This window comes from Drosophila pseudoobscura, chromosome 3 (genome assembly GCF_009870125.1).
Source record: "Drosophila pseudoobscura strain MV-25-SWS-2005 chromosome 3, UCI_Dpse_MV25, whole genome shotgun sequence".
Taxonomy (NCBI): domain Eukaryota; kingdom Metazoa; phylum Arthropoda; class Insecta; order Diptera; family Drosophilidae; genus Drosophila; species Drosophila pseudoobscura.
In genome coordinates, this window is record NC_046680.1 from 20,989,371 (window position 1) to 21,011,572 (window position 22,202).

Sequence of the window (22,202 nt, forward strand, 5' to 3'; positions counted from 1 at the left end):
GTAATTGCCGATTTAATTAATATCATACTATTTAATTTTAAATTACACTTTGTAGTTGTAAATAGACTCTTTCTATCTATATACATATATGTATTCAAAATATTTCACGGCTTCTAGCAGTTTTATAGCTGGCAGCACAAACAGTGTCGGTTCGCTCTGTTGTAGTGTTGCAAAGTACTCGCTGTCTTTTGAGCGGCGCACGTGGAGCAAAATCAAAGAGCTCACGTTTTTATTTTGTTTTTGCTCAAAAATTTAAGAAATTTAGTTAAAAGCATGGGTCGTAAGGCTGAGTTCGATGACAAACCGAAGAAGGGACCTGGCCGCAAGGCGCGCAAACAGGGCGCACCCGTATTCCGCAAGCAGTCTTTTGGTAAGTAATGTTGAAATGCCCCGCTGAAGAGTTTGCTTATTTGAAGAATTGTATCGTGCAGCTCCCCAGGAAGAGGAGGATAAGAAGCTGTCTCACCGCCAGAAGCAGCGTGTCGTCAAGCGTGAGCAGAAGAAGGTTGTGCAAAAGGCTAAGATACAGGAGAAGCGTGCAAAGGGGCAGCAAAAGCAGCTGGCTCAACGACAAAAGAAATACAATAGCGACAGCGAGCCCGAGGATGAGGTGGAGCCTCAAGAGGCATCCTCAGACGAGGAGGTTCCACAGCTTGTACCAGCCGGCAAACCACAAAAGGCTTCTGCTACCAAGGGCTTCACAGATGAAAATGACGATTGGCTAAAGCCGAAGAAGCAGCAGAAATTGAAAAAGCTGCCACAGCCGGAGCCAGATTCGGAGGAGGAGTTGGAGGAGGACTCTGACGCTGATTTGGAGGCGGAAAGTGGTCAGGAAGATGACTCAGACGCGGAATCGGCTGAAGACGTAGATGACGACGAGCAGGAGATTGAAGAAGATTCCGATGAAGATGATGCTAAAGTTGGCAAGTTGGCAGATCTGTCCGACGATGATGATGAGGCCAACTCTGATGACGACTTTGATATATCCGGTGATGAAGGTGCCCAAGAAGGTAGTGGTAGCGATGATGATGAGGACGACGACGAGGATGATGATGACGATGACAAGCTTCCCATTGAACGCGCCAATAAGAAGCTGAAGAAACGCGAGGCCAAAGAAGCCCAGGAGGCAGAAGAGGAAATGCAAATGACAGTGGATCATCAGGATGTGTTTCAGCTGCCGACCGAAGAGGAGGAGGCCGAGAAAGAAATCACCTTACAGGACGTGCAGCAGCGCATCAAGGACGTCACCCTGGTCCTGTCCGACTTTAAGAAATATCGTCAGGCTGATCGCTCCCGCAGCGAGTACATCGATCGGCTGCGCCAGGATCTTTGTCTGTACTATAGCTACAATGATTTCCTTATGGAAAAGCTTATGGATATGTTCCCTCTGAGCGAGCTCATGGAATACCTAGAATCATCAGAGGTGAGTAACCATCACCGCAGGAGACTGGAATGAAGCTAAACCAATTTATCCTTCCTTCTAGGTGGCCCGTCCGCTAACAATCCGTACGAACACGCTGAAAATACGCCGCCGGCAGCTGGCCGGCGCCCTGATCAATCGTGGCGTAAATCTGGATCCCCTGGGCAAGTGGACCAAAGAGGGCTTGGTAATCTTCAACTCTCAGGTGCCGCTGGGTGCCACTCCGGAGTATCTGGGCGGTTATTATATGATCCAGGGCGCCTCCTCGATGCTGCCAGTGATGGCGCTGGCCCCGCAGGAGAACGAACGCATTCTGGACATGTGCTCTGCTCCGGGCGGGAAGGGCTCCCACATTGCAGCCGCCATGAAGAACTCTGGCGTGCTTTTTGCCAACGACTCCAACAGGGATCGCATCAAGGCCGTTGTGGCCAATTTCCATCGGCTGGGAGTTGTAAATTCTGTCGTGAGCTGCGAGGACGGCACCAAGTTCCGTAAAATAATGACCGGCTTCGATCGTATCCTGCTGGATGCCCCCTGCACTGGAACTGGTGTCGTGTCCAAGGATCCTAGTGTGAAGACGACGAAATCGGATGTGGACGTGCAACGCTGCTACAATCTTCAGCGCAAGCTTCTCCTCACCGCCATCGACTGTGTGGATGCCAAATCATCGACCGGTGGCATCATTGTGTACTCCACCTGCTCTGTGCTCCCCGAGGAAAACGAGTGGGTCATCGACTATGCGCTGAAGAAGCGCAACGTTAAGCTGGTACCCACTGGACTTGACTTTGGCGTTGAGGGCTTCACCAAGTTCCGGCAGCATCGGTTCCATCCCAGCTTGAATCTGACCAAGCGCTATTATCCACACACCCACAACATGGACGGCTTCTATGTGGCCAAGCTGAAGAAGTTCTCCAACACGATACCCATAACCAAGGAGCAGCAGGAGGAGGACGAGAAGCAGCTCGATGAACCCATCGAAGGCGAGACCACAACTGAAGCAGCGGAAGCTAAGGGAGCGGCTGAGGATGCAGAAGAAAATGCGGATGCGGAAAAGGCTCCTCGCAAGCTTCTGGGCAAGCGGGCCGGCAAGCCAAGCCTCACAGATATTGACCTGGATCTGAAGAAAAAGAAGCTCGAGGCGAACAAAAAGAAGTATGTGGCCAAGGTATTCGAGAAGCCCGTCAAGGTGGCCAAGACCCCAAAGCCAGAGCAACCCCAAAAGACGAACGGTAAACCGAAAGCTCAAAAGAACGAGAAGCCCCAGGAGGCGACCGGTGCACCGACGGGCCAAAAGAAGGAGAAGCGCCTTGAGAAGAACGGAACACCGAAGGCCCAAAGGAAGGAGAAGCCCCTAGAGAAGAACGGACTACCGAAGGCCCAAAAGAAGAAGGAGTTCAAGGCAGCGCAGGCTAATGGGAAGGGAAAACCATCCAAACCGGATGCCGGTAAGAAGTTCCCTTCTCAGTCCAATGGCAAAGCGTCTCCTGGAAAGCGGTCTCCAGCAGCACCCAAGCCCGAAGCGAAAAGGTTCCAGCCAAAGGACAAGAAGGCCAAAGTCAATCAGCAAACAGCTAAGCCAGCAGCAAGTGCCAAAGCAAACGCCAAACTGGCCAAGGCCCCGCGTATCGACGCTGACGATGTGCCCGTGCTGGAGGGCAAACCCATCAGAAGGCAGAACAATCTGAAGCAGAAGTCCAAGCAGATCGGACAGCTGAAGAAGTCAAAGACGGGAGCAAATCCAAATCCCAGAGGAGGCAAAGGCAAAAAGTTCAAGAAGTGAACAATCTAAATCATACAAGTCGGTTAAGTAGTTGGTTAAGTGTAGGCGTGAAGCCTAGTCAAATGGTTGGGGGGTAGTCCCAGAGGCTGTCTCTGAATACCCCCCAAAACGATGATCTGTTTTATACCGCGAACTGTTTCTATTGCCTTGGCTACGGTTTGAAGATTGTGAACTAAAACGTTGCTTGTAATTAACGAACATATTCAATAAACGTTAAGCTCGGATTAATGTAATCAGAAAGCGGGTTTTTCCACTGCAAATTTGCATCGATCAGGCCTAAGGCTTTAGTTGTTTGTATATAGCGATATATCCATTCCAGCCCTAGTCCAAGCTCCAGCTGGGCGTTACCCCCTCAGCAGCACAGATAAAGCCGTCTGGCATGCTTTAGTCATGGTCAGCCGAGCATGGAGATAAGCTTCAATTCTCATACACATTTCAGTGGCAAGCGAGTGAACAACATGAAATGGTGCTGGAATCTGCTGTGTTCCTTCCTTCTGCTGGAATTGGCTCCCATCCAAGCGTTTGTGGACATAAACATGCTCACGGCTCTCCAGATACATAAGAACCTCAACGGATCTGAAGATCCCTGCAGGAATTTCTGGAACTATGCCTGCGGTAACTATTCGGCAGCTAACGGCACCAAATATGTGGATAACTTCCAGCTGGTGGAGGATCTGTACGCCCAGGCCATGGTGGAGTTCATGGAGAGTGAGGGAGAGCTCATCGAGAGTGATTTGGTATTGAATGAAGAACCAGCGGCGCGACTGTTGGCCCAGATGCGAGCCTATTACAAGGCCTGCACCAAGGATCAAGAGATAGACTGGTCAGAGGCAGATCTCCATTCGCTGGAGCCCAACGATTGGGCGCTCGAAACGGCTAAGTTCCGTAGACACGGATTGAATGCAGTGTTCTTTGACGAGCGCGTAGATGTCGAAACCAACGATTCGCTGCGTCCGGTGGTGCAGCTCAAGATGCCCGCTCTCAGTAACAACTACAGCGAGCGACGTGCCCTGCAGGTCCTTCAACGAAATCACTCTGGAAGCGTAGAAGGAATCTCCAGGCTGGTGGATCAGCTGCGGCAACTGGAAGCCAAGCACCGCCAAGAGGAGCCTCTGGTACAGTCCTGGTCCTTGGCCGATCTCACGCAGAACATAGCAGAGATCAATTGGCAAGGTTACTTTCATGAGCTGTTGTCGGGGCATCTGGAGGGGGTGCTTTTCGAGGTCAGCGATGTGGATTACTTGCGTGAGCTTGGCCAGCTTTTGAGCAATACCAGTAGAAGCACCATTAATCTCTATCTCCGACTGCGTCTCACCGTTCTGCTGAAGCAGTCGGCACCAGCCATGCGCAACCCCAAGAAATGCATTCACCACATGCGGGCCCTGCTCCCCTTGGGCATGAACTACCTGTATAAACGCTATGTGTACAAGCACAGGGATTTGTTGGACACCAAACAGCTGCTGCTGATCTTCGATAGCCTCAAGATTATGTTCGGCAGTTACTTGAATGCCAATCGCCTGCAGCTAAGTGCAGAACAACTATCTTATGTGATGAAAAAGCTGGGGGCTATGAAGCTGCGAGTGGGGAATCTTCCAGAGGAGACGTCACATGCCTTCTACGACAGCCACTATGAAAGCGCCAATTTCTCGGACTCCCTCTTTCTGGGGAACATCCTCGAGGCCTTGAGTCTGCGCACCCGACTCCAGCACGATGCTCTCCGGCTGCCACACTCCCGATTGGACCTGCACCGCTACTATGTCAACGATGATGTGTTCAAGGCCCGTACCTCCCCCTTCTACGAGAACGAGCGGAACACGATCACTGTGCCCCTGATCTTTCTGCAGTGGCCCCTCTTTGATAACCGCCAGCACCATATCTTCCAGTTCAGCTTGATGGGCGGTGTCCTGGCCCATGAGCTGACCCATGCCTTCGAACAGGAGGGCATTCTCTTCGATGCCGATGGCAATGAGTCGCTTGTGGGATTGCAGATTCGCGAGACGAAGGACTTCCAGAACGCCATCAAATGCGCTGCCCGGACGCCAGCAGTGTCGCTAAAGGAACGTCTGGCCGATCTCAATGGCCTCCAGCTAGCCTACGATACCTTTTTTGGGCCGAACCACAACTCCCAGAAATATGAATATCGTCCCTATGCATTTGAGAGCGAATTCAAAGCACCGCAGCTGTTCCACCTGAGCTACGCGCAATTCTTCTGCGGCATCCTGCCGCCGGTGCTCGGTCATGATAGGGACGATGTGCGTGTCAATTTCAGCGTTCGAAATTTACGTCAATTCTCGTTGGATTTTAAGTGTTCCCCGCCAGCAGTGCAGTCGCCCCCTGTGTGTGAATTGTGGCGCCCAATATAATCATCTACTTTGGTGTCAGTTTAAGTTTTGTCTCGAATACATTTAAATATCTAAAAAGTAATACAATGTTCAAGCTGATCGACTGCGCGATGCCATGTAGTTTTAGAATACAAGAAAATTGTGTGATTATTTGACAATTAATAAATTATAGGTCACCAGCAGAGATCTCAATGTCAATCGCCAGGAAAGCTCAACCGATCCAGAGATTGCTCTGCCTCTCTCTCTTCCTCTCTTTCCCTTGGCTAACAGTAAACAGTCACATTTCTTTATCACCAATGACTAGGGTATCAAAAGTATTATTTCTTGAAAAATTGGACAAAACTCATTGATAGCCCCATTCAATTTGATTGTCCATTGCATTTGACAGGTTATGGCTTCGCTGCAATCGGCGACTGTCTATTGCGCTATTGGAATGCTAATGCCACACAAAATGCCGGTCTCAGCGAGAGCTTTTTTGCTCTCCCTCAGCGGTAGAGCGCCTCTCGTTTATGGTAGAGCCACAGAAGGTAGGGACAACTCAGAAACCTGAAGCTTATATGAGATGTTTAAGCTCCCCGAAGAGCGGTATGGACGTACCTTCAAAAGTTCTACCATGCTCACATTTTTGCACCTCTCTCTATGAGCAAAGCTTTTCAGCCATATAGCCACAAGTTGTTGTGGGTGGGCCGCCACCGTTGTATCCTCTGCCCAGTGTCTTGTCTGTTCGTGTCTGTAGCTCTCTTTCTTTGTTCTCTCTCTCCCTCTTGTTTTTCTTTACCGTTGGCAAAGCTCTGCCTTCCATTTTCAGTGGGGCCGCATTAAGGCACTGTCTTTGGCCGCCATTGGCCGCGTGTGGTCGGAGTCGTTTTTGTCGTCGCTGTTTTGGTCGCAGTTCGTAATCGTAATCTCGTTGGCGCTTTGATTATCTGCCAGCGCAGCCTCCGCAGCATCCAAAAGCCTGAGCAGAAGCGCCGCGGGCTTTAATTCTGTGTTCGTCACTGATTTTGTTATTCCGGATTCGGGTGGCTAATTAGGAACCAAAACATGATGCTTTAAGTGTGGTGTTGTATTCTTCTTCTAAGCTAAACGTTTTCCCCCAAGTCTCAAATGTGTCATTCCCTAATGTCTCCGCGTGTGTGTGTGTGTTAAGTAATGCAAACAAATAAATGATAATGATAAAAAGGCGATAAACGTTTAAAGCTTTAAAAAAGAAATAAAGAGTCTAAAAAAAGGCCAGAAGCAGAAGCTCATCTACAACAACAACAAAAATCAAATCAAATCAAAACCCCATGTGAGTGCGAGGGAGGGGTCGCTAATTTTGGCATTTAACAGTTAGTTTTTGAGCCTGAGCCATGACCCTCAATATAGCAACACCAACAGCCACAAACAAAAAGTGAATCCAGACCAAAAAAATAAGATCCATTCCTCACCCACGGCATAACGAATCAAGCAAACACCCGACCAAGTGCCGACCCTCCCCTACCCGGACATCTTCGCGAAGAACACCAGGGTACCTACCCAAAAGATCCGAGCAGGCGTCGATCACTTAGCAGCTTGCTCCATTAGCAGACAATGCCCGGGTCCGCAAATAGACTTTAAATTGAAGAATAAACGTCTGATTAGACCCAAAGATGCCAGCCCGTCAGATTATCCATACATTCGTCCATTTTTCTGCTCGTCAAGTGCCGAAAACAACATTTCTGCGTGTGGATGTTTCTAGTTTCGCATTCACTGGACTTTGTCGGAGAATACCCTCAGACTCCCCGTATATGCAAATCCTGCTCCATTTGCATGTTAACGACTCTAAGGGACGAGTGTGGAACACCGACGTGATTGGGGGGAAACGTGTCCTGTGAACCTGCATCTCCCTACCTCTGGAGCATCCAGTAACCTCTGAACTATCTCCGAATGGGATTATTCTAGCAATTAATTCTCTTCCGGCGAGCAAACAGAATTGCAATATTTGTGCTGCAAATCTCATGCATATTCCAGATTTTAGCCCCCCGCCCACTGCCCCAGTGTTTTTCTTTATTTTTGTTGAGCAAAGATAAACGAATGCAACAGCCAGCGGCACCACATCCCCCGAACTATACCCCTATACGCCCCCTCCAGAAACCAAAAATAAACAGTACCTACAAAAAATAGACACTGTTCGAAATGCACAAAAACAATGCTAAGAATTGTTCTTGAATTGGAATTGTTGGGTAAATAGGAAAATTTAATTATACTCGAGTGTAAAGAGGGTGCACAAACACCAGGTGCAGAGGTAGGAAAGGGGTAAGAGAGGGGGTTTGCCAATTGGCAAATGGATTTGTCGAGTGCACTCCAAGCTTGCTTCTCCTCCTCCACGTTTCAGGTGAGTTTGCGTTCGATCGGCTCTCACCTTAAATGCAGTTTTTATGTAGTCATTAACCCCCCCACTTCTGCGCCCATCTCTGGTACAGCTCTTCCCCCTCAACAAGCCACCCCCTGGACTGTTATTTAATTGCCTTTTCTTAATAAATATTGACTGCTGGTAACCCACGTTAAGGGTAGTTTTCTTAATGCTGGGCGGATGAAAACCGATGAAAATGCTCCACCCACTGCTACCTCTTTTGCTTCGACTGGTGGAGCTGGAGCTCTCCTCTCGCTTTTCATTGTAGCAGAGATTGTCTGCTTGTACTCGTAAAACAGATAAAACAAACTTTAAAAGCATGAAACTCATGAATTTTTGAAATTACATTCATGTTTATGTATCTCGTACACCAGTGTGTGTGTGTGTGTGTGTGTGTATGTGGGTGGTATTATCTGGCATGTGTGTGTGCTCTCACACTGCAACTGGCATTAAAATGCCCGCAGTCTCTGTTTGAAAAACTTGTCGGAAAATTGCAAATGAAAAGGAAAATATTGTTGTTTTATTTCGTATTCTTGGGTTACTTTAAACAACTTTTCCCCGCAGCCACCAGACAACTTTACAATTCCCCCATCCAGAATCCCTGCCCTTCTCAGCGACGCCCCCAGCCAGAGGATGTTCAAAAAGAATCTTGGGAATTTTTTAGGCCCGTTGTAAGGCAATAAAATTAGTAAGCATATGAAATGAAGTCGTCAGGCAACGCGGCGTATGCTTGATGCTCTTCGGGAATCCTGTTGCTCATACGGCCCGTGGGCCCCCAGTTACAGTTTTTTCTTTCGCGTTTTTTTCTGTTCTGTTTGATTTTCCTTTCCTTTTAATTTAATTCTAATTTTTAAACTTTTCCGTGTGCACCTGTACCTGTGTGTGGGTGTGTGTGTGTGTTTTTCTTGGCTTTGACTTTCTGTTTCTGTTTTCTCTTCCCACGGAGATGACCACCAAAACTGTCTGTGGATTGAGGCAGGCGGGCAGCAGTTGCCCATAGCAAATATATTCCAATTAATGTGCCTTTATACGGGGGAAAACCTCATAACATCGATACCATACGGGCTTGACTGCGCTTGCTATTCGATTCGATACGATTTGATTCGTCTGCCAGCTGCTGTCATTGTCGTCATCGTCGTTGCTGCTGCCTCAAACTGCTGCACGCTTCGCTGGCCACGTCCGTTCATTCATAAAGTTGCCTCCTCGTCCCGGTGCCCGTTTTCAATATAGTTATTTACTTTTCTATAATAATTTTTTTACGTTTCGACTGACATATGGCATTGGCTTATGGACACTTAATTGATACGCCCCCCGATAGCACCAGCACACTGGGAGAAATTCCGGGAGAAGCGGTGGCGAAATCCTCCGCTATCTCTGATGAGGCGGCTGCCGCTGGATTGCATGTCCGTTTTTGCCAGCCACCGGCGCCGAATGGCAATCCATTTCAATTTGTTTTGACACTTTGTAAACCATCGAAGGCGCAGCGGGGCGGAAGATATAACACATACGCCCTGCTGCACTCAACCGATCTCGACTGAACAGACTGGAGCTGGTCAATAATTACATTAAACCTAACATTTTCTGTTGTTTATTTGCCCGTTCCGGCGGCTAATTGTTGCGCATTAGAGGCCACAAATGAGACGCAACCCGGAATTTGAGGCCTCAAATGAAATGATGATCACTCTAGTGGATGATAATCAAGATCTGCGACTGGCACACACGCACGCGCTCGTCCAAATATTGCGCTTGTTTGCCAGCAATCTCATAAATAAATCGCAGGTCTGCTCCTCCTTCTCTTAAGATGCTGGTCCCTGACTCTCTTTTGCTCTTTTACGCCAGATGTTGGCCATTTCGGCAGCCGGGCGGGGGGACTGAAGTCAAATATTTGATATACCATACAATGGGCCGGAGGCGGAGGTGGCGGAACGCGTGCCGGCCACTGTGGATAGTTGAGGTGGCAGGCAGACAGCAATGTGTTTCCCCTGCCAACGTTTCTGCCAGCCTCTCCTTGGGCCTGCCACACAGATCAAAGCTGGTTATGGGGCGACTAAATATAGACTATAATTAGGCAGTGAGTGCATTGCGTGCAGTCTCCACTTTCACCCCCCCATCTCCAATGACATACCAGCCCGTGGCATGTTTATCCCCCTGCTGTGACATTGACAAAGCTCTACACCGCCTCCAGAGCAGGCAAAGAGCAAAGAGCATGCCACGCAAAGAGCAAAGTGTATTTGTTCATTAATAAATAACTTGACACTCGTTGCTTTAATCACTGTGGCATCCCCCATACCCATCCCCATTCCCATTCCCATCCGCACGATGCTGCTGCTTATGGGGCATGCTATGTACAGCAGGTTGCCAGGTGAGAGACGCACATGAGTCTTGGTTACACACATCTGTCACAGCATCTTTTATCTCAATTATACAGATAAAACTACCATTTGGTCCCTTGGCAATCTTAATTGCTTCTATTTCTGCTTGGTTTAGTACCTGAAAAAGTTCTCGATGACGGTGTGGCGGAGGGGCTTATGCATGGCCAGATATCGTAATGTTGCAAGGTAAAGTTTAGGAAATACTTAAGGGAAGATAAAACTGATGGTTCCTCCAATTGAACGCTGAATACTCGTTCTGTGACTACCTTAACTTATTCCCAACAAGCCGATTAGTTTTAGTGTGATTATCTCGCTCAATCGAATGTAATCCCATTTTTATAGTCTATTGTCCCATTTTAATCACTCTCGAAAATCAGTTCATGGGCACGAGACGCGTGCAAACAATCAATCTCCATTACGACAATTTACAGAGTAATTTCCTGTAAAACATTGAGGTGGGGTCCCAGGTGTGCTAAGCGTACAAAAAAACTATAAAGACAGATGAACTGGAACGATGTGCATTTGTCAGCTCCCCGGTGCAGATTCCGTACTTTCCTACTCAACCCGGTTCTGGTTCCGTCATCCATAAAGATGGCTATAAACTTATCTGGCGTTTATCTGAGTTCCACTCCCACACTTTCACATCTAGTCACGAGATTTCGGCATGCACGGTGTATTATTTGAAAAGATTTAATGGTCGTAATATTGTATACACCAAGAGCCAAGGTTTCTGGACAGATATATTTAGACATGGCCATATACTATATATGTACGAGGCTTATAAAAAAACAATTCGAAACTCCTTCAGATCGAACAGTTTCTAGTCATGGGAATTCCATCTCCAGTCTAACACAAAGTCTGACCTCGTTGAGTCCTGGTACGGAATATATGCCTGCTCCTCCATTCCCTATTTATTTTCTCCGAGTGTAAAATATATGTACATATGTATAGCATATCTTTCCTATGTATTGTACGCCTTGGTCTGGTTCCCTCTGATTTTTCGGTTCGCTTCTTTATTTTATCAGATAATAAGATATCTTAATATCGTATGAAGAACGCTGGTTTACTTTTTCCACACTCTTGTGGCGCTTTATTTGAACAGATTCGCATTTAATTGCGCAGCGCCCGGCGGAGAGAACAGAGGAAAACAGAGTCAAAGTGGGAGTGGGAGTGGGATTAGAGTTCAGGACCACAGACGCCTCCATTGACAGCTTCTGTTGCAGCTTCAGGTGCGGGAATTCGTGAAACGAGAGGATTGCCTCGTAAGCAGCAGCAGCCGGAGCCGCAGGAGCCACTAACCAACAGAAGAACTCATATTGCAACATTGTGTAGCCTCCTCATCTGCTAATAAAAGACCGTAAATCATCGAAGGATCCAGTTCCACCCACCGCCCATGGCTGACGACGATTTGCGGGCTCTGGTGGACAGCCTGGATGACGCCTCGCCGGAGAACCTGGCCAATGTCATAGCCAACTTCTCGCTGGATATGCTGCAGAGGGCGAGCGCCCTAATTGGCGCCCAGCAGCCGCACAGTGGGGCACTGCTCATCAATCGCACGCAACAATGCCAACAGCAGAGCCAACAGGAGGATGAACTGGAGGCCACAGCCACGGCAGCAGCAGCAGCAGCAGGTGGCAAGCGGGTGAGTTGCCGTAGAAAGGGAGGTTGCGTGTGGTTTAGGATAAGCGAAATTTCCCCTAATAATAGTCTTTCAATCGAGTATAGTTTTAAAGGTATAATTAAGAAAAAATCCATTTCTCCATCCTTTAAGCCTTTCAATTTATAGGCTTTATCCAGAATCTCTTCTCAATATGTTTATTTCATGCAGATATCATTGAAAATTCCATTAGCCAAGCAACTGTCTATAAATCTATCACTTGATCAGGGTATCAAAACACTTTTCAATCCACTTCTCAATCTATTTTCTTAATTAATGAGTTTCTTTTTTTTTAACGTAAAGTAGCCATCTTTCAATCTTCCAATCCTCCAGTCTCTAGCGTATTCATAATATTTTTATGTAGAACCGATGAAACGCTTTCCACAATTTCGATCGAAAAACTTTAGCCAACAATTTAGCTTCCGGCAAATGGAACAGAAAATGATTTATATACATATTGATCTGTTCCACGAATATATACAAAATGAAACTGAGGAAGGAAAAACCCACTTGAGGCGGCATGCGGAATTTCTGTGAGCTTTTAATTGGCAAAACGAATGGAGACCTATGGAACAGTTCCAAAGATAAATGAATGAATGAATGAATACAAATATATAGTATAATTATCACTCTCTATTCATCGTTTGTTTGCTTTGGTCGTTGACATCTCGTGTGTTGTCGCGTGGCTAAGCTCGAAACCAAAAGGAAAAAACACTGTAGCTTCCAGCTTATCACTAGAATGGACAATTTTCAATGGACTTTCAATTTCCGGACATGTGGAGCCCGTGATGTCGTATAGACTCGTGCTGTTCGACTGATAAGATCAATTAATAAGCTAAATATACATACATACATATGTCTATCAAATGAAAGGCCACCCATTCGATTGTTGGGAATCATTTCTGCATTTAGAGAATTTACTGTTGTTATATATTAATATAGCATATATTTGTATATACCAATACATGTGGAAATTTATAGCACGCAATTGGAAATATATAAATAACCGCGTAGATACCCATACCCCACGGTGGGTAAGGCAACATTTTTGTTTAGATATAGTAGATACCACCTACTATATATGTACATATGTATATATGTGCTTTATATATATGGATGTCTGTGCTGGGAAATTCAATTGATAAATAGAAAAGATTTGCGTACAATCTAGAGGCACTGCAGAAATATGTACAATCTTTAATATCCGATATAGGAAAAGGTCGTTTTCGTTTTGTAAGGGAAATCGAATGTCTGTCATAAACTCTGTCTGGAGTATCCTTTCCACAGATGTTTCCTCTTCATTAATATACATTGTACCATCTGCTATATCTTACAGATCTTACACTGTCCCAGCGCATTCGATTCGGTGCTGTGTTGGCCACGCACCAAAGCCGCCACCCTGGCCGTGCTGCCCTGCTTTGAGGAGTTCAAGGGCGTGCACTACGATACCACAGGTGAGGGCTGATCGCAGAGACAATCCAATACTCCAATGCTAGTTGACAACTCTAATTAGATCTACCTTTATGTTGCCAGAGAATGCCACGCGATACTGCTTCGAGAATGGGACCTGGGATCATTATTCGGACTACGATCGCTGCCACCAGCAGTCGGGCTCCGTGCCAATGGTTCCTGATTTCTCCCCCAGCGTGGACCTGCCGGCCATTATCTATGCCTGTGGATACTTCATCAGTTTTGCCACCCTGGTGGTAGCCCTCATCGTATTCCTTAGCTTTAAGTGAGTCCGACCAATACACAACAAATATCTGATCCTGTACTTAAACCCAGTTCCATCTTTGACAGAGACTTGCGCTGCCTGCGAAACACGATTCATGCGAATCTATTCCTCACCTACATCACCTCCGCTCTGCTGTGGATACTCACGCTGTTCCTGCAAGTGGTAAGCAGATTGCTATATGCTATAGGTACAGATATATGCACTATGTATGTCTCAGATAACCACGGAGTCTAGTCAGGCTGGCTGCATTACGCTAGTCATCATGCTGCAATACTTTTACTTGACCAACTTCTTCTGGATGTTCGTCGAAGGTGAGTTGCATGAGGGGAATATCCGTAGTTACGAGTGTGATATATATAGCCGGTTCCCTTCCCTGTTCAGGCCTCTATTTGTACACCCTGGTGGTGCAAACATTCTCCAGCGATAACATCAGCTTTATTATCTATGCCCTCATTGGCTGGGGCTGTCCCGCTATATTCATTATGGCCTGGGCCATAGCCAAAGCGTTTGCCCCCCATCTGGAGAATGATCATTTCAATGGGGTGAGTACTGCTATACCATCCCATTTATCTTAATTCTGTCTTTGGTTCTGGATTCAGCTGGAAATCGACTGCGGATGGATGCGAGAATCTCACATTGATTGGATATTCAAGGGGCCCGCCTCGGTGGCTCTGCTTGTTAACTTGGTATTTCTCATACGCATCATGTGGGTGAGTGTACAATCCTCAAGGTTTCCCAAGATCTGCCACTAAGCTTCTGTACTATTCAAGGTGCTCATTACCAAACTTCGTTCGGCACACACCCTGGAGACGCGGCAGTATTACAAGGCATCCAAGGCCCTTCTAGTGCTCATTCCTCTCTTTGGGATCACCTACCTGCTGGTCCTCACTGGCCCCGAACAGGGTATCAGTCGCAATCTCTTTGAGGCAATACGGGCATTTCTCATCAGCACACAGGTATGGCTACAGCGTTTCTTGGAGTCATGCGAGTAATCTATGATATAATCCTCTAATAGGGCTTCTTTGTGGCGCTCTTCTATTGTTTCCTCAACTCGGAGGTGCGCCAGACGCTAAGGCATCGCTTCATTCGTTGGCGCGAGAGTCGGAACATCCATCGGAGTAGCTCCATCAAGAACCGCAGGTGGGTCTTGGCAGTACCTACGTACAGGAAATGTTATAGGCGCGCAGTGTTGCACTCACATTTGGTATCCTAACGCATTGGTGTTGTCGGTCTACTACTATATACTTTCATTTGGGCTTTACACATGAGTACACTATACACTATAAGTACATAAGTTTATACGTATAGTAGATGTGGCTGCTTCTGTTTTAGTTTTAGTTGTAGCTCTTCATGTTGTCGTCGCTGTTGTCACTTAACCAATTAATTTCCATTCCAGGCATCGCGCCTCCAAAGACTACTCGCAGAGATCGCGAACCGAAAGTCTACGGTGCGTATACGCAGTGCAGTGCTCATGTAGATGCTTTCTCCTTTCTCTATCTTCTGTTCAATTAACCCCCCTGCTCGTTTAATATGCTAACACACATGCCATACCATAGATATATCCATAGCCCTGCAGAGTATCGTTTATAGTAGGGCATCTGCAGGGCTATGCCAGAGTACGCCCTAAGCGCCAGTTCTTTATCATTCCTTATTCCTGATTTCGGTTTTCCTGTTCTGTTTATCGTTTTCTTATAGACTGACCTCAACAAGTCCCGTACCCACCGGACACTATGAATGATCGATCACCACACACACAAAAGCCACAAACCACAAACACACACACCGATCTATGTACACTATACAGAGATTTTCTGCTATCCTACAATTGTACATACATCAGTACATGTTAAGCGCTATAAAATATCGTATTGTTCATAAGTATCGCATGATATACGTAGTTAGCCGTAAGAGCACAAATTAAAGTATTATATTTTGTATAAAAATGATTCGCATTCCCAAATTCATCGCTCCGCATCCCTTCCTCTTTGAATCCCCACTTTCAGCACCGAAGAGTGTGTGATCTGTCTGCGTCCCACGCCGCACACTCGCCTGGCGACACAGGAACAATACCACAGCATCAATATTACCGATTTTGTTTAGGAACTACAAGTACATATATTCAAATGTATGAATCTTTTGTAGAACTGGTCCAGTCCTTGCTCTCCAGCCTGGCGTGCTCTTCGGTTTCAATTGTTCATTAATTTCTGGTCCGGAATCCTGACTGTCGGATCACCTCATCACTCGGCTTCAGGGTTTCTTCAACTGGCAGTGTCACGCTCTGGAAGACTGTTCCTAAGTGGAGAAACGAAACACTAGTTTAAGCAAGTTGTTGCCTTGGATGGGCGAACTTGCCATGAGGCATAGTTGAAGCAGCAAAGGCAGTCCCTATAGCTGCTGCCATATACAAATATATACAGTATACAAATTCAGGAAACACCAAAGACGGACATGCACCTGCTTTACTTTGACTTTTAGTTTATTTCCGAACATGACTTGAAGTTACAGCAAAAGTTAAGGTTAAACTAAAAGATATTTATGATGGTCCGATCTGATGCCAAAAGTCTATCTTAAGTACGAAAACATGTTGGTAACATGGGGAATTAACGTCATTCCGAATGTAGATATAGCGAAAAGAAAACGAAACCCAAAACACTGTGAAGGTGGCCCCAACCATTTGACCCATTTTAGTATACATTCTAAAATTAGCTACTAATTGTCTAGTTTTATCAATTATGTGCCAATGCGTGCAAAAAGTTTTGTCGTAACGATTAATTGTTAATAATTGTTTTAAATTCTAAGTTTCTTGCGTTTTAGCATTTTGTTTTTTCTTTTTTTGTTTAGTTTTTCTTAAGGTCACATTGTTTATATCACTGAAAATCTAATTTAAATCTATTTAAAACTTAGAGTAAAACAAATATAGTGAAATTAGTGAAATCAAAAATAATGTAAGAAACAAGTGGGGAGAAATATCATTTTGCTGTCACCTTAAACATAATAATTGATGTTCTGCGAATAAAGCTTGTTCAAAATATCAAAAAAGTTTTGTCATTTTTCAATTCTAGTGGTTCTAAGATCCTATATACTTATAAGTCTACATGTATACATACATGGGGAGTTTAGTCCTATGTCTGTATGTGGTTGTGAGTGTGAGTGTGTGTATTGATGCATATGAAATCTACAATTAAAAACTATGAACGCTTAATGGTAATCGTTTCCCTATATCGGTCATGTCTGCCTGTATCCGATCTACATATGTATGTATGTCTGTCTATATAATGTGTGCGCTATAATTCGATTTGAATTGTACTAAGTATGTGTGTGGGTGTGTGAATGTGTTTTCTATCGAAAAGAAATTCGAGTCATGGTTTATGCCAGAAACCATTTCATACGCCTGTAAACTGCCGCACAACTTCTGCGAAGCTTGGGTGTATCTTTCGCGTCCTTCTTCCTTTCTTATATAAAATAACAATTCGCTATAAACTAACTAACGCACATGTCGGGAGTATTGGGGGATCGGGGGTGTTTGGATGGGGATTTACTCATCTTAAAGGTAGTATCAAATGCATTCGCCAGGATTCTGGGCACAATATTTGGGGAACAGGGCCTCCGCCTTGATTCCTAGCTCGACGAGACGGGTGCGAAACAGCGAGATGCGGCGGAACACCTCCGGGGCCATAATATCCAGATCATGATCATCGCTGGGATCCGACCACAGGCGCTCGCCCAGGGCACCGGCACGGGGCCACAGCCGATTGTCCAGCTGATTCTCGTCAACCTGCTCCGTCCACAGGCAGGCCTCTCCGCCCAATACCTGAAAGGAGTTTGGAGATTAGATAATGCTATCCTCCAATTGAGAAATGCCTGTAGGAACACACCTGCTTGCGCCGCTTCTTGTCCAGACGCATGCGTTCCCAGGGCCGATGCTTGTAGACGTTTTGCCAGGTGCGATAGGGGGAGCAGGCGGCCTCTCCTGTGCTCCGCCAGCTGCCGAAGCCGCAGTCCAAGTACCAGGCATCAACGTGCGAGAAGATCACGTTGTATCCATTATCCAGAAGGTCGTAGTTCTCCTGCCAAGTGCTGCCGCCCCACACCTGCACCGTGAATTGACTATTTGGAAGACACTTGGTGTTGGTCAGGGCGCTTGACCAGACGGCCAAATACTTGGGGGCCACACCATTATTCGCCAGCTTCAGCCTGTCAGGAAAGGGAATACAGATCGCTAGAAAAGTGGTAGGCTATAAGAGGGAATAAGCCACTTACCTGGCCATCGCCTGCAGCATGAAATCGCACCACAAGCCCCGCAGATCCGTGTCGTTAAAGTACTGGGCCCAGCAGTCGAGATTCACCTCGTCGCCGCCCAGATGAAAGAGGTCCGTGGGCCCCGTCGCCTGAAGCAGCTCCTCGTAGAGGCGCTGCAGGATGAGGTAGGTGTGGTTGTTCTTCGGATTGAGCTGCCCGCACGGTGGCTCTCCGCAGTAGAAGCTCCACGGCTGCTGATTGATGCACACGGCCAGCTCGCCCATGCCCCTCTTGGGCCCCCAGTCCCAGCCATTGCCGGCATGGGCCGGTGCATCGATCTCCGGTATCACCTGCACGCCATGGATCTTGGCAAAGTCGGCCACCTCGCGCACATCCTGCTCCGTGTACGTCTCGCCCTCCGAGTAGGCCCCGTGCTCGGCCAGCTCCGGATAGTTGCGCGAGATATACGGAAAGCTCTGCGCATCTGTCAGATGCCAGTGAAAGCGATTCAGCTTGGACAGACCCATTCCCACGATCGTTCGCTTGATCGCCTCCACCGAGAAAAAGTGGCGTGAGGTATCCAGCATCAGGCCGCGATAGCGGAACTTCGGGGCATCCTTCACCTTGCTGTTGACGTACGTGTGCAGCAGGTGATCCTCGTCGTCGAACCAAATGAGTTGCTGCAGCGTGGACAGGCCGTGGCGGGCCCCAAAGAACGAGTTCGCCGTGATCTCCACCTGCAGGCGGTGGCCTTCCGCTAAAAAAAACAAAAGGAAGATGTTAGACGTGGCTAAGATCGGGCTACAATCCGTCTCTTACTGATGGCGGTCAGCTCATAGCTCTCATCGTTATCCAGGCTGAAGCTGACATCTCCGGACTTTTGCACGCTGATCTTCACCACCAGACTCTCCAGAACACCTGGTCGCCTCTCCCCAGAAATAGCGGCTCCTACCACATCGTTCTGCGATGCCCACGATGAGGATTCACTTTCGCCCGTCTCAGGTGGACTGGTAGCGTAGTCCAGTCTCTGGATCTGGCGCAGATCCTTGAGGAAACAGTCAAAGGCCAGCTGCAGCTGCTTCCGCACCTCCCGATGCGGTGTGTCCTGCTCCAGTTGCACAACATTCACCGAGAAGCTGGTTGTGTGGGCGCTGACCAATGATTTGACGGTCGGTGCTGGCCAGATGTTGACGTACCCGCAGGTCATCGAGCAGGTGATGAAGGAGACACGTTTGCCGGTCTTCCCAGGATGATAGCTCACCCGCATACATCGGTCATTCTCGCATTTGTATGTCCAAAACTTCTCCACGGGTCTGTAAAACGAAGAGGAATGGGCTTCAGTCGGGGAATCATCTCCGTAATTAATATTTTGCACTCACATGGGAAAGGAGGAGCCGTCCTTGTGACTGTGGGGGCGTTCGAACGCCTCGCTGTACGCCTGTGTCTTGCTGCCACCCTGGTTCCAGTACAGCACGGTGAGGATGAAGATGGCGCCCGAGAGGAGCACCAGAAGAGCCCGGCGCAGCGACACGGCCAGTGACATCTTAAAGAGATAACGTAGGCTGTAATTAAGATGGATATCCGGTTAATAATTGGGCCCCCAAAGCAGACGTTTGTATGTAAGTGCCCCATCCATCCATTCACCCAGCGACTGACATCATCACATCACCTCACGGCAAACGAGGTTCAAGGAACCAAAACCAAACAATAAGGAACCATATTAAGGGATTGAGGGGTATGGGGGGCCACAATGGGCGTGTCTATCAGTTCCGGTCTGCTCTACTTCGCTCGAGTAACGAGGACACCTCGAACTTTAATCAATGCTCGCAACTTGGGGGCTTGACGAGCGATAAAATCAAAGGAAACCCCAAAGCAAAGCCCAGAACCCCTTGCCACATGCCAAATGCCATTTAGCTCCGAATTGTTTGTCTTCCGCGACTTTCCCCCAAACACAAAGGCACAATTGGCTCTCCCTTTGGCAGCCAACAAATGAAAGGATTTCTTACACTGCATACAGCTTTCGTTTTGTGGAAGAGCAGTCATCTTTATAAAGTTCCATATAAACTAGAAATTTTTTTGTTTCGGGTATATTTAATTGAATTTAAAAAGCAGGCTACTTCTTTTTTGGCATTGGAAGTTTAAAGACCTTTGTAATGACTCTGAGGAGAGGAAGATACAGCGGTGATGGGTATAGGTAGGACACACATACTTTTGAAGGATTCGGGAGAAACCCTCTTCCTCTGCTCTCCCACACCATATCCCACCTCATATAGCTCTAGCCACATCCCCATATATTTTTATTTACATATTTCCATAGCCATAATATCACGTTTAATGCTTCCTTATCGATTTCAAATCAAATTACTTAACAAAAGAGTAAGTAAGAGACCCAGATACACAAATATTCTACGATTCTAGGTTTTTCGTTTTCGTAATAGAAAAACGGCACTTTTAAAGTTTCCATAGTGGAGGGAACGAGGACAGGACCTTGCCACCAGTGACTGGCTGACTGGTGCCTGGCACCGTATCGGATTCGGGGCGAGGGCGGAGCACACGCCCTGGCTGCACCCCGCACCTGTAACCTTTGCGTGCGACTGTGGCAATCGATGCTGGGGTTGGAACGCTTAAGGCTTCATGTGAAAATATGAAATACTTTCCCAGGACATGCAACACATGCACATACATATGTGTTATGGTAAAAAAAAAATAACAGGAATCTTGCAGAACATGTGATATCCTGCTTTCTGGCAGTCACGTTGCCAATGCTGTTATTCTTTGGCTTGACCTACCCGTTGCCTCCCCCTCCCTCCTCCCCCCTCCCGCTATTTCCCCTCATTAACCATGAAGGCTGTGAATAATAAATCAACAGGCCGTACATAATTAATGCTTAAAAAACAGTGACGAGGGGGGAGGGCGAGAGCGGTGTGTGTGGTGCAAGAAGAAAGGATTGCTGTCGCTCGACGGTGACAGCCTCATTAGTTGCCACAGAAATACGACAAACGCACGCACACATGTGCACTAATTGCGGCCTGTCGAAAATATTTGTATGAAATGTAGCATACATTGCAGCGGCGACGCACTGTTTCCCTGGGATTCCCCCGCAATTCGGTTTGCCTTACCCTTGGCGCGTGCGCAGTGACGCACTGAATGACCAGAAGCGCCAAAAACTATCCATCATCATCATCTCATGTCTGTATGTGTGTGTGTGTGTGTGTGTGTACGGGATCCGCGTCTCTAATGAGTCACGTTTCCGCCTGCCACTGCCGCCGTCTGCTGCTGCCAACTGTTGAAAGGCTCAGGCGTGACATACAAACAACAAAAAGTGGCGCAGCTTTTCAGCTGCTGGCCAGTTGCCCCTCCTGCGTCCTGCGTCCTGTGTCCTGCCGCCTGTCTTCTTCTGAATTGACAAATTTTCCTCCACACAAATCTAAAATTATGCCAGCGCACAGATTGAGATGGGAAAACTAAAATTGTAACAACTTTGGCGACATTCACGGCCGCCAAAAGTAACAGCAACAACAAACGACGACGGAGACGTGCTCTTGAGCAGGGCGCGCGCGACACTCGAGGTGTAGGCAACAACTATAGGGACCGTTACGCCGTGTGACTGTTAAGCCGCCATAGTCGCAGTCGCACGGATTTCAAGATTGTCGACTAGCCTTTCCCGCTCTTCGTCACCTCTACTTTCCAAAAGCCGTCGTCAAAAAAGCGGCCCACACACACACACACACACACACACATACAAAAAGCGCAAAGCAAACAGAGAAAGCAGAAACAGAAAAAATGGAGAAAAGAATAAAGGTAGAGCGAATGAGAAGGTAAAAATGGCGTGCAACTATTTACATATGTTCTTGAAGCAGTCGTCGCTCGCCGCTCGCCGCCTGTGCGACTGTGTGCAGCTGTCGACAGGAACAGCACACTGCCGCCCCCGAATATTGGGCACACCTACGCACTCAAGTTTTGGGCTTCTGTAAGAGTGTGCAAGGCAATAAATTAAAAGCAAATTTGCGCAAATTACACATGAATTTCAATTAGTTGCCAGCGGCTGGCAATTATAATGATGATTGCATATGGCCAGACCATTAAACGTGGCCAAAATGCAAATTTTCAACATTTGTTTTTTGGTGGGGAACATGGTAATTTTCAAATATTTCAAATTTCAACATTGCTTGCATTGAAGTGACTGTAAATGTACAACAGATGCATCATTTTATGGCCGGTGGTTGGGAAAATACACACATTTATCTAGTCACGATAAGTGGATATACACGGAGCAGAGAAAA

At 47.1% G+C, this 22,202-nt stretch overlaps 4 protein-coding genes and 1 long non-coding RNA gene across 7 annotated transcripts; 4 read left to right on the forward strand and 1 right to left on the reverse strand.

Annotated features, from left to right (window-relative positions):
* Positions 1 to 154: 154 nt before the first annotated feature.
* Positions 155 to 3,440, forward strand: LOC4805462 (25S rRNA (cytosine-C(5))-methyltransferase nop2). Its single transcript, XM_001361820.5, has 3 exons — positions 155 to 370; positions 432 to 1,423; positions 1,485 to 3,440. Exons 1-3 carry the CDS (start codon positions 274 to 276, stop codon positions 3,198 to 3,200), a joined length of 2,805 nt encoding a protein of 934 aa, XP_001361857.3. The 5' UTR covers positions 155 to 273; the 3' UTR covers positions 3,201 to 3,440.
* A 170-nt stretch (positions 3,441 to 3,610) lies between these two features.
* Nepl10 (Neprilysin-like 10) lies at positions 3,611 to 5,726 on the forward strand. The gene has a single exon (XM_001361821.4). It carries the CDS (start codon positions 3,659 to 3,661, stop codon positions 5,561 to 5,563), a length of 1,905 nt encoding a protein of 634 aa, XP_001361858.4. The 5' UTR covers positions 3,611 to 3,658; the 3' UTR covers positions 5,564 to 5,726.
* A 604-nt stretch (positions 5,727 to 6,330) lies between these two features.
* On the forward strand, positions 6,331 to 16,562 carry Dh44-R2 (Diuretic hormone 44 receptor 2). Of its 3 annotated transcripts, XM_015185176.2 has the most exons (12): positions 6,331 to 6,833; positions 11,391 to 11,930; positions 13,282 to 13,399; positions 13,479 to 13,680; positions 13,746 to 13,842; positions 13,898 to 13,991; positions 14,062 to 14,222; positions 14,280 to 14,390; positions 14,451 to 14,636; positions 14,696 to 14,820; positions 15,077 to 15,127; positions 15,684 to 16,562. In XM_015185176.2, the coding sequence occupies exons 2-12, from the start codon at positions 11,682 to 11,684 to the stop codon at positions 15,778 to 15,780; spliced, it is 1,491 nt and encodes a 496-aa protein (XP_015040662.2). In that variant the 5' UTR covers positions 6,331 to 6,833; positions 11,391 to 11,681; the 3' UTR covers positions 15,781 to 16,562. The 3 variants fall into 3 exon arrangements, with proteins under 3 accessions (XP_015040662.2, XP_001361859.3, XP_004444515.3); XM_001361822.4 differs by lacking the exons at positions 6,331 to 6,833; positions 15,684 to 16,562 and adding an exon at positions 15,376 to 15,424 and having other exon boundaries at positions 11,682 to 11,930; XM_004444458.3 differs by lacking the exons at positions 6,331 to 6,833; positions 15,077 to 15,127 and having other exon boundaries at positions 11,682 to 11,930; positions 15,684 to 15,780.
* Positions 16,139 to 19,481, reverse strand: fdl (fused lobes). The gene is made up of 5 exons (XM_033378337.1): positions 19,299 to 19,481; positions 18,739 to 19,232; positions 17,941 to 18,676; positions 17,556 to 17,874; positions 16,139 to 17,491 (listed from the first exon to the last, which is right to left on the reverse strand). The coding sequence occupies exons 1-5, from the start codon at positions 19,460 to 19,462 to the stop codon at positions 17,237 to 17,239; spliced, it is 1,968 nt and encodes a 655-aa protein (XP_033234228.1). The 5' UTR covers positions 19,463 to 19,481; the 3' UTR covers positions 16,139 to 17,236.
* A 601-nt stretch (positions 19,482 to 20,082) lies between these two features.
* LOC117183664 (uncharacterized) lies at positions 20,083 to 21,657 on the forward strand. Its single transcript, XR_004468795.1, has 2 exons — positions 20,083 to 20,295; positions 20,358 to 21,657. It is a non-coding gene; the product is annotated as an uncharacterized lncRNA (long non-coding RNA).
* Positions 21,658 to 22,202: the final 545 nt, after the last annotated feature.